At 40.9% G+C, this 11,499-nt stretch overlaps 2 protein-coding genes across 3 annotated transcripts; one reads left to right on the forward strand and one right to left on the reverse strand.

Annotated features, from left to right (window-relative positions):
* Window positions 1–976: 976 nt before the first annotated feature.
* LOC143449310 (uncharacterized) lies at window positions 977–8,988 on the forward strand. Of its 2 annotated transcripts, none has more exons than XM_076949457.1 (21): window positions 977–3,740; window positions 4,162–4,246; window positions 4,306–4,360; window positions 4,422–4,577; window positions 4,660–4,845; window positions 4,923–5,032; window positions 5,091–5,141; window positions 5,202–5,303; window positions 5,940–6,069; window positions 6,142–6,260; window positions 6,321–6,406; window positions 6,467–6,852; window positions 6,921–7,000; window positions 7,069–7,236; window positions 7,299–7,361; window positions 7,425–7,589; window positions 7,653–7,804; window positions 7,862–8,019; window positions 8,083–8,222; window positions 8,296–8,480; window positions 8,752–8,988. In XM_076949457.1, the coding sequence occupies exons 1-20, from the start codon at window positions 3,655–3,657 to the stop codon at window positions 8,440–8,442; spliced, it is 2,625 nt and encodes an 874-aa protein (XP_076805572.1). In that variant the 5' UTR covers window positions 977–3,654; the 3' UTR covers window positions 8,443–8,480; window positions 8,752–8,988. The 2 variants fall into 2 exon arrangements, with proteins under 2 accessions (XP_076805572.1, XP_076805573.1); XM_076949458.1 differs by having other exon boundaries at window positions 1,566–3,740; window positions 8,308–8,480; window positions 8,752–8,986.
* LOC143449312 (uncharacterized) lies at window positions 8,911–10,339 on the reverse strand. Its single transcript, XM_076949459.1, has 3 exons — window positions 10,042–10,339; window positions 9,746–9,832; window positions 8,911–9,434 (listed from the first exon to the last, which is right to left on the reverse strand). Exons 1-3 carry the CDS (start codon window positions 10,139–10,141, stop codon window positions 9,163–9,165), a joined length of 459 nt encoding a protein of 152 aa, XP_076805574.1. The 5' UTR covers window positions 10,142–10,339; the 3' UTR covers window positions 8,911–9,162.
* Window positions 10,340–11,499: the final 1,160 nt, after the last annotated feature.

Here is an 11,499-nt window from a genome sequence, read left to right on the forward strand (position 1 = left end):
CCAATAACTTGACTAACTATTCTCTTTCGTTCTCTTCTCGCGGTCAGCTGGTTTTCCGCACAGCGGGGGCGCGGCATACAGGAAGCCAGATGATGTTTCTACTAACCTGTAAAAATCTCATCAGTGTACGACGTATAGTTTTCTAGTAATTAACGATTGCAAATGTGTGTGCGGGGTCGGCCACACCTAGTTTTTTAGTAAACTCTCGAGCCTGGTTAGGATAGGGTTAAAAGAACCACAATTTAACGAAACAACTGACGATATGCACTGTTAAAAGCACGACAACTGACGAAGTGCACATTTCAATCGCATTCATTTAATTACAAGTTGTGTGCAATTGCTCGAAGATAACTTTTATGTCAATATTCGTTGAGTCATAATTTTCGACTATGCTCTTCAGCCGTTGGTTGACAGCGTCGTAGCGCCTCTTCTGAGGTGGGCCAGCAATTCCAGCACTCAATTGCTCAAATAAACATTTCGTTGGAACCTTGTTCCTGCTTTATTTTTTTGACGAGTCTGCGAAGCGTCGGATGGGACATTGAGACACGCTTGCTGAACGCATTGTGGCGACTTATGGCGTAACAATACCAACTTATGGCGTAACAATACCACAATTTTTTCAAACAGAGCTAACACTGCAGTTTGAAACTCAATAAGAAACGGCAGGCCGTAGTCTTGTGATAACTTATTAATATGTTTCGGGCCGGACGATTTCACATGGCGGGCCGGCCGCCATGCGAAATCGTCAACTTTATGATACAAATATAAAATATAAATCGTCAACTTTATGATATATACATCACAATTCATTAATGCACACCATTACAAAGACCGCACATCACAATGGCTTATTGTCTCAATGTTTGAGAAACACGCAAAAATCTTGCTTGAAGCTATTGTCAAAGTTTGTCGTTCGATCAACTGTCGGTTCGATAAAGTGTCGTTCGATAAAGTGTCGGTTCGATTAACTGTCGTTCGATAAAGTGTCTTTCGATAAAGTGTCATAGTACCCAATGTGAGTAGCTGGGACTAGCATACAAAGGCATCCTGTGATTGTGTACTTGTATACTAGACCCTTAACTATTCAACTGTTAGCAACGTAACTTTTGCTCCGCACAGTTAATGGCGAAAAATAAACAGAAGCAATACAAGAGCTTAAAAAGATGGTGTGTAGATAATTGTGTAATTGCTATTTGGGACCATATGTGCGACCTACAATCCAGACCGCAGAGTTTGGCATAGGCACAGTCAATACTTCTTTTCAACTTCTCCTCGCTCTATTTTCAATTGATTTGAATAAGTCAAACTGTGTAATTGCAGACTTAAGCTCACACTTCCATTGCATCTGAGCATTTTTGCGAACCTGCACTTGTCATTTTTGGTTGTTTGTCGCCAAGATCTTGCTGAAAACAGCCATACTCTGCAGTCCGGTCTGCAATCAGTGATTATTGTTTATCATGCAAGTTTTTCATTTTCTCGCGAATTTATAGAGAATGAGAGAGATTTTATTTCGCCAAGTATACAGATTAACAAAATATTACAAATACAGATATAATACAAATAGGCCTATTACATTTTAACATTTATTTTAACGATTATTTATTATAAATTGGCACGAAGATAAATAATTTGGTGTGCACGTTTATGAATCACCTCTCAAGTAGTGTTTCTGTTGTGCCTTAACATTTTTCACTGCAAATAAGAAAGCATCAATTAAAATATACTCCAACCATCGCTTCTTTTTAACCAAACTGGAGCGCACTTTGGCCTGTTGGATTGCGCCCATCATTGAATAGCAGATCATGGTGAACTAATACTTAAAATTTAGTTGTGTTTCAACCCCAGTGCAACACCTGGAACAAGCTTCCACTCACTATAACACCCAAACACTAGGCAGTAAAATGTTTTTATTTTACGAATGTTATGAATCACTAAGCTGAGTAGACTTGGCATTTGTGGTATTTTAGAGTTGAAGTAGCAGACCAGTTGCTATTGAAGTATGCAATAGACGATTGAAATCCCTAACTCACTAAACATTGCGTAAGAAAACTGTGCCAAATTGCAAATTAAATTAAACTGTGCCAAATTGCAAATTAAATTAAACTGTGCCAAATTGCCGAAGAAAACTGGTTTGCTGATTATTATGATACGTGTTTTGGCTACAATCCAAATCTTCCCAAGCAAGCAATAAAGTTTGCGCATTCTTAGCCGGGCCATTGCTAGACATGATCCACACATTACAAAACATACTCTGTGGTATTTGTGAAGCATCTGCGCAAGCGTAAGAAAAATTTAAGTTTTTTACGCTCAGAGCAATTCGTGGATTTTAATCCCCTCAGCAAACTTTCCAATCTGGATTAGTCCATAGTGGAAAGTGTTGCACTGAATTGTGTATGCATTTAATCAATGGTGAGGACAGGTTTTATGCATTTTTACATGATTCATGACAAGTTTTTTAGCAGACAGGCTGACAGAGACTTGATGAAACATGAAAACCAGCGCCTGGCAGCCTGTCAATGAATGTGAAATCTACTTTTAGATCTTTTTCGCACCCAAGGTCTTGCCGAGGTCGACAATGCAGTTCTGCCTGGGGCTCAGGAAGCAGCGTGAGCATGAATGCACTGATGCATGACTGATGTGCGGCACCAATAGACCATGATGCCTGATGATGATGCATTTTTATCTGTAAAGTTTTAAATTTACATCATGGGGGATTTAAGGGGAATTTTATTTGTTTTTGCAGAAACTGAATGAAATTAAATCCCACAAATTCTAAATAAAAATACTGGCATGGAAAGTGGAAAGTACGACAGTCTTCAACAACAAAGGACACAAATTTTAGGGTGGCGTGCACTGAAGCCTAAATTCTTCATTTATTTATTATAATTACAAGCAACTGGATTTTATTTATTTATTTATTATGAATTGACGTAAGGACGACAAAGTCCGGCACATTGATAACTTTTGTGCGTGCAATTGTCACACTTTCTACTCTGGGTTATTGACGAACAAACTTTACCTCGCAAGGAGCAATTAAAATATTTTATTTCCCTCAGATTATTGCTTTGTCTCGATTACAATTCTGTGTGAATGAAATTAGCTTTCAATGTTTTTTGCGAAGAAAATCGCCTCGGACACAACAGACTTTACTCTGTGATTCGCTCAAGATTTGAATCGCAAAAAGTTGCATACGCCAAGACACCGTTTGTCTGATGAATTTATGTGAAATTGTTGAAATTTATTTAACAAGATTCTTTTACTGTGGTCAATGGACAGATCCATGATGTTGCTCAACACAAAATTGAGATAGCAGCTTTCATATGTGCTCAGCAGTCTACTAATTGTCACTTCACAATTTGTTACTGCTCAGATTTGTTCCACCTAGCATGCTATGGTGTGACCTGCTAGGTGCAAGGTGTTCATTTAAAACAAGTGAACATGGATGTGGACTGGGCCACTAAATTTACAGTGCAGACAAAATAAATGCCACACGTTTTTTATTCGGCAATAGAATTAGATGGTTGTTGGTGCACAAATTTCTCAGGCACTGAATGGATTTAGCCTGAGGTTGTGAGTGGGTCTAAATTGTTTCACTAACTTTCCAATCTTGCATGACAGGAATGTAGAGTTACATAAATATTTGAAGCAGTGAACATGAGTGACCAGGAATCAGATGAAAATATCTACGAGGTTGAGAAGATTATGGACCATGTTGTGGTCAATGGCGAGTTGTATTACTGGTGAGTTTCTTCCATCAATTGTGTTGTGGTTATTGTGCGGAATCAAGAAATTAAGACGATACAGGGTCATGACAGGTCGAGCAAAGTTTCCCGCAGACAAGTGATTGTGAGTTATCAGCCAATAAAAACCTAATCCACCACCAGTAGGCTACAAAGTTAAGCACCAGGGCAACCTCACACGGCCAGTGCCAAAGTAGAATGTAAAACGTTTAGCCACGAGATGGCGGTAGATGCCATGTTCCACAGTTTCTTTGGCATCGTAGAGTTTGGCTTGTACCTTGCATTCACAAAATGTGCAGATTATTGATACAGTATTGGGAGTTTTGGTTGAGAAATAACGCTTGCTTGATACTGAGCCATGCTTTATAGATGGGTAAGTGGAGGTCCCATTTGTTACGTTATTCTTAAATTATTGTTCCAGTGTCATATGGAAGGGTTACGACGGCCCTGAAGCCCAGACTTGGGAACCTGAAAGCAATTTGCTGAGTTGCGAAGACCTCTTGAAGGTAATTGCCCTGTTTATTTTGTTGTGTCGTGCCGTGTTCATGACTGCCTGCTCACACAGAACTACATCGCCCAACATCCGATCAAGAAAAGTTCGCAAGGATCAGAATTAAGTGGTGAGTTCTTGGCATATGTCTCCATTAAATTTGAAGCTGTTGAACAAGACTTGATTTGCAGGAGATTCGATCTCCGACGAAGATTCAGAGGTGGATCAGAGGACAGGAGGAGGAGGCAGGAGAGGGAGCGGGAAAAAACAAAAACTTAAGGACTCCCCTATCAGGGTTCGGGGTCGTGGAAGGGGCAGAGGTCGCGGGAGGGGAAGCTCAGCTGAAGGTAAATTTTATGATGTTTATATTTGTCGTAAGTTCGTGAAGAATCTCGTCGTAAGTTGCAAGAAGATTGATCTGTTGTTCAGGACGGAGGAGGAAGATTGTTGCTTCATCCACAAGCGAGTCTTCCTCCTCAGATTCCTCAGAGGAGGAGCCACAGGTCAAGGATCCGTTCTGGGAGGACTTGGAGAAAGGCCGGATCGATGTTTTTGCCGGCGACTTGTATTCGAAGGTGAAACGAAGAAGGGGGACATCTAGTGGCAGCCATCCAAGTGAGCTCATTGTAACTTGGGAGATCCCCCTAATTATTGGGCTTCTGAAATAATTTTTTATGATTTTCATAATGTAGTTAGCTCAACTCCTCTTCCACCAATCGGAAAGAAGCGCGGTCCGAAAAAGAAGCCGGCTATAGAGAGCGCTGAATCGGAATATCAGAGCGATAGAAAGGATGAGAGCAAAGTACGAAACTCAATTAGCTTTTCTTCTAGAATTAAATGATGAGTTCTTTCATGTTTAGAACGAAGAAGCAAAGAATGGCAAAGAGGAAGATCATCCCATGAGGAGTCCGGTAAGTGATGGAGGATGGTTGATGTGGAAGATGGATCTTAAAATGCTAGGTTTTGTGCAGGTTCTTGAGTACCTTGATGACCAGTTGGGTCAAAGCAGGAAGTTGAATTCTCAAGACACAAAGGAAATTCCCACGGAGCCTGAAGCACCACCTAGTGATGAGGTTTACATTTTATTATTTCTATGCCGAGATAAGATAGTGCACCAGATAGAAACAGTAACATACTGGATAAATATCCTGTTGACTCCAGTTTAATTGATTTGCTTTTTCAAACACTAACAGAGCTAGAGCTAGGGTTACAATCGACGCCGATGGTATGTGTGGTGCTGGTGTGATGATATATGTGTGGTGCTGGTGTGATGATATATGTGTGGTGCTGGTGTGATGATATATATGTGGTGCTCGTATCGATATTTCAAAATTAGTTGAAAACTTTCATTATTTAAGTGAAAAAGTTGCCAGTAAGTTTGTTCAAGAAATTGATCTGATTTTTTGGTAAACATTAAATTTTATATTTATGGAAAATAATAATCGGCTTAATCCAATAATCGGCTTAATTGTTCAAATTATTTGCATGAAAAGTTGATAAAATAATGATTAACCCAGAAATCGAACCATTGGATAAATTGTATAAAAGCAATATTTTCTTGGCCATGGCATCTTAAGAGAAATTTAATTTATGGGATGTGAGATGAAGTTTTTATCAATGATTCTGACCTTTGGAATGAAAACTCCTGTGTTGTAAAGTGGTGATGGTTTCATTTAAATTTATCAGATGTGGTTGTTTTTATTTTGAAGAGTTTTGAGGAGGAAGTAAGTTTTAGGAAAGCAGAAGAAAATAACGACAAAGAAAAAGCACAGAAAGAAAAAAGAGAAGCTTCAAATAAAAAGGAAAATCGCTCAAGTGAAGCGACATCTAATCAACTTGGTGAGTTGCAACAGACTCATTATCCTGACATTTACAAGAGAGTGCAGACATGTAAGTTAACTTCTCACGCAGCGACAAAAAGAGGCGTCGAAACACTGGCAGCTTTGAAATCTGCTGTTCATGAAAAAATGCAAGCGAAGAAGCGAGCAAAAGAAATTGTACGGAAAGAGAGAGAAGAGAAGAAAGCCGAGGTAAGAAGCTTAAAGTGTTACTCAGCAGTGGATGAAGTAATCAACCAACTTCTTGATCAGTTGAGGCCATTTTCTGCTCTTCTTGAGGAACTCGACGTCCCGACCATCACTCCGAGGAAAGAGAAGCACATCGACAGGAAAGCAATGTAAGTTCAATTGTTATGTGATGTCTATGCACAAGTATGGCTCCCCATTTCTATTCACAGAATAGAAACAAAATCAAATAATCCGCTCCTGAGGCAGGAGGAGCCCCTTCCCAAGTCCCCTCCCAGGAGTGCCCCGGATAAAACCCCCTCAGTTAGAACCAAACCCCAGGTTGCGCCGAGTAAAGTGAAGAACGATGATTTGTTGAGTTCGAACCAAAAGGACGATACTCCTCACAAGGTGGCGCTTCCTGAACCCACAAAAACTTTGAGAAACCCCTCGGACCGGGTGAAGCCGGGTAAGGCGACCCGCAGTGCCCCGACAGACTCCTCGACCAGTGCCAATAAAGGGGATTTACCTCGAAGGGAGGGTATATCAATGTTCGAGGTCTTTGAGCAGGAGCTGAGTTCACCTTTGAACCCACCAACAAAGCCAACCCAGAACCAGGGTGAGCTCAAATTTCTTCAATGAAAATTTTCTTGTTATTTAATCAAGAAAATACTGAAATGTTCGCAGAAACGTCGCCCTCGGACAAATATCAACTTCAAGATATGGCGGAATACTTGAAAGTGAAAGTGAACTTTGACCTTGATGAGGTGACAATAACACGTTTGTTACGTCAGATATATCGGTTGCGTAATGAATTTGTTCTCTTTCATCACAGGTTACTTTGAAAGAGATTGAGCAACACCACGAATTAGGGGAACCCCCCTGCAGGCTGGAGCGAGATGTGACGAACGGAGAGTTCCGGCAGTTGATCCGCGCCAACAACTATGAGATGGTCTTCGAAGCGCTCAAGTCCGAGAGGAAGTTGTACAACCTCGAGCACCAGGTACTTCCCCTAACCTGTTACTGGATAATGAGACGAGATGACCTGAAATTTATGAAATGCAGGACTCGGTCTGTGTGACTCAGCTGATGGTCGCCTCATCTGCGGGCTCCAGTGAGATAGTCAAGGTGGGTTGTCTCGGCTAATATTGGAACCTGCCCGGGTTTTGAACCTGCAACCTCTGTTTCAAGGTTCTCGCCTACCACGGGGCGCGAGTGAACGCGAAGACCAAGTCGAACCAAACCGCTTTGATGTTTGCCGCCGAGAAGGGTCACGTGATCACCGCGCGGGTGCTTCTCATGTTTGGTGCTTACGTCAATCTCCAGACCACCACCGGGGAGAGCGCTCTTATAAAGGTGACGTCATCCTTCGATACGCGTAGTTGTTGAGGGACACGCATGAGTGAGTTTTTCTTGCAGGCGGTCAAGAACGGACACGCTGATATTGCTCATTGTCTCCTTCAAGCGGGCGCGGATCCATGCTTAAGATCGCCGCATGGTGTCAGTGCGCTCAATATAAGCTCAAGTCAGGCGGCTGCTGCTGTTGCCATGGTGAAGCGTCACAAGCAGAGGTGAGGAGTTTCTTTTTTTCTCTCTGGCTCCAATGATGACCGACTTTTGCTGACCAGGGTCGAGGCGTCGGTGGATTCCTGCATCCGATCCCACCTGACCAAGCTCGGACTCCTCCTCCAAGGTCCTCCCCTCTTCTGCATCCGGACCTACAACATCCGGGAGCATCCACTCGTCACCTTCAACCAGCACATCAGCCCGCCCTCCTTATCCGCAAGTATGACGTCGTCGTTACGTCATATCATGATTACGTCATGGATTAATGACGTGTTTGTTGTAGAGCAAGGGGTGGTGTTATTTGCTGTCCACGGCATGGTCGGGGCCGGGTTAAGCGTCAAATGCAGAATGCGTGGTCCTTGTTACGTCAGCTCTGTCGTCATAAACAACCAGGTCATGGAACCAATCATGCCGTCTAGGGAGGTATCATAGTGACGTAATAATCGATTTTAGCAATCGCACGACATTGGTTCAAATGAGCGAATAATTGCGACAGATCTCGTTTCAGTCGGATGAATGTCGCCACTTCATGAGCAACGTTCTGTGGAGGGACGGACACAACTCTTTCCGGCTCCTCCTCTCACAAGATGGTTTGAGTCGCGAGAAGCTTTATCTCGTCGCTTACGTCGTCGGATTTTTGTGACGACTTTTCTGGACGCCGTTTGCATCGATGACGTCACGGTGAGATAGCGTAAAACTTTGTTTGAGAATTGATGGAATTTGTTGCTCCTGTGTTCGTTGTGGCGTGAAATTGTTCGACCAATCAAATTTGTCTGGTGGTTTGGTAGAAGTCACGTGGTTTTGGTCAACAATATTTTGATATTTTGCTCGACAAGTTCGCCTCAGCTTGCTAATTGTCATTCTGACGTCATAATCGCAAAATTAATTTCACGTTTCCACATTCCACTAAATTTAGCTTGAAAACGAATCATTTGATATTTTTGATATTTAGCTAAAGGGAGTATTGTGACGTCATAATTCCAAGGGTTTTAGAAGCAAAGGTTATTGTTCTTAAATGCTCCCACCCGAGGAGGATCGCCCTCCATTGCGTCAGAAGAAATCAATTAAACTGTCACGTGATCAGAAATCGATGTTCTTCGTGATGACGTCATAGACTGCCACAGTTTATATTTTGTGAAAATTTTTGAACAGTGAACACATTGTTACGTAACAAAGAATAAATATAAACAAAATAACACTGAAATGATGTAATAAATAAAATTTTGGAAATGTTGCTGTGACGTTAGGACTTGAAATCTTCATCAAACGTGGCGTTTTTCTATTGGTCAAACGCAAGGTTCTTCACCATTGTTCCAGCCAATAGGAAATCAAAAAAATTCCTGAGAATTTCGTGACCAAGTCGTTACTCGCCACTCGCCAGTAACGCTTTCGTCCAACCTTTGAATAGGCGCAGAGAATCGTTCGACAATTGATTGTCTACGCCTCCGTCGTAATCACCTTCAGTAAATCTGTCGGAAAAATATTTTTTCTCCAATTCGCGAACTAATCTGTCGATGATGCCGTATTCCTGTCGAAGCATACCGACATCGGGTCGTTCTTCTACATTCGCGAGATAATCGCGCTGGGATGTCCGCGAACTCAGTCTATATCTTCGAGCGTGCGCCAAAATGCTGCCTACATCACAAGCATTGAGATGAACTACATGCCGACAGGTTGTCTACAGCTCGGTTCAACCCATGACGACACAACCAACATTCGTGAGTTTAATTGTACTTACGTAACAAACTACTAACAATGCAGCATTGTCGTAGGTTGAATCGACGACATTGGCCATTTTGTTAACTAGTTATTATTTCAGTAATTATGATCTGATAATGTGATTTGTTATCAAACTTAGTTAGTTGAGTGAATAAATTTGTCCCGAAGTTGCCATGGTCTGAGAACCATTGTTTAAATATTGTGACATCATAGTTAAGTTGTCTTACCACAAGCTTTCTCGTATTTGATGACGGAGAGAACTTTCTTCAGATTTCTGCATCTCTCGACGTTCGAAATTCGCTTTCGAAAGGAGTCTGGAACAAAAAATTAATAATTTATGGGAAAGCACAAGAGACGAATTCGCCATTTCATCGAGCCGATGAGATAGCCCGGAAAGCTTTTCAAAAGATAACGAGACGAATGTTACGTCATAAATAATAGATGTTCCCATCTGAACCAAAATGTCATAATCACTCAGAGTTAAATAACAAACTTTAAAAAGAAATTCGAGAATAGAACTCACAGGATGATTCCGGAATGTTTCTGGCTTCGCTTTTATACGTCATAGTAAAGACGACAACATAAACGACGAATATCTTGATAAATGATTTCAATGAAGTCATAATAATAACCTTCTGTTACATAAGCGCTTGAAAATGATAAATCCTGCCAACAAATTAAGAAAACTTTATAGTGACGACATCTTGAGTTTAAACATCTTCATCCTTAGACCTCGAAATCGTCTACATAATAATTTGAGAGTTGGCGCGATTCTCTGACATTTCGTTTCTGAAACTTTCCACGATTTCTGCGCCTTCGCTAAGTCAAAGTTGCGCTTAAATATTCGAAATCGCCTTTTTCTGGCAAAGTTAAAAAAAGATTTCTGATCAGCGAGATAAACACGGTTTGTTACGTCACGTTAAAATGTTGCTACTTCGAGCGGCGATCTCGCCAGAATTCATTTCTTTTGTTTCAAACTTGTTCCATTCCATTCATTATTTAGTGTTTTTGTTAAACATTTATGACGACACAATGTTGCAGTTCAAAGCAAATTTTTTGACCGGCCTTGACAGCTTTGAAACACAAACGGGAATTTCTCCCAGGACATCTCACTTATGACGTCACAATGAGCTAAAATATTCAAAACCAGATCAATCATAGAAATATAAAATATTCATCTCCAGCTTAAAATTTCAACCAATTTGTCTCGCTATCCGGGAAACCCCCAAATGCATTTCCATGATTCGGCCCATCCCCACGTAGATGGCGCGATATAAAAGCATCTCATATTATGACCTCATAAACGATTTGTTTGTTTGTTTAACACAATCTTCATTTTTCAACGGCAAGTTTTAAAATTATCTTCACACGTGACAGGCGGGGTCGAAAGGTCAAAGTTTATTCATTTTTAATCACGGAGGGAAACTCGGGGTATTCCCTGAATTGAGTTTTATTAAAATTAACTGACAAACTTTTCTTGAAGAAATTTTATCTTTATCAGAAGAAAATGTCAGAAAAGGAAATTTCCACGGAATGGTTTCGGCAAATTTCAAAATTTTGTTCACCTAAATTTATTTAAAAGAACTTCTTTTTTTAGTTTACGATCGGTCGAGAGAAATTCGATCGAATTCAAGAATAGTCGCCAACAGAGCAGACACTTTTCTCAACCCAGCTGACGTACATTAACTGCTTGTTTGGTTATAATGCTCCATTGTGACATCTTCAAGACATTAATTACTTTTACTCAGCTTTTAACGAGCGGACTGAACCGACAAACCCTTTCATTCAATTAAGTTTGCCTTGAAAAATATTTTCGGCTCGAGTTGCCGCAAAGATCGCGCAACTATTGTTGGTATAAACATTTCTAACGAGATTCTTAAAATAAATCGAGGAGATTTTCTCCTGGAATTTGCTGCTCTGTCGCGTCACGCTGTATCACAAATGATCTTTGTTACATCTTTCCTTTCAGTCAAAACACTGG

This window comes from Clavelina lepadiformis, chromosome 3 (assembly GCF_947623445.1).
Source record: "Clavelina lepadiformis chromosome 3, kaClaLepa1.1, whole genome shotgun sequence".
NCBI lineage: Eukaryota > Metazoa > Chordata > Ascidiacea > Aplousobranchia > Clavelinidae > Clavelina > Clavelina lepadiformis.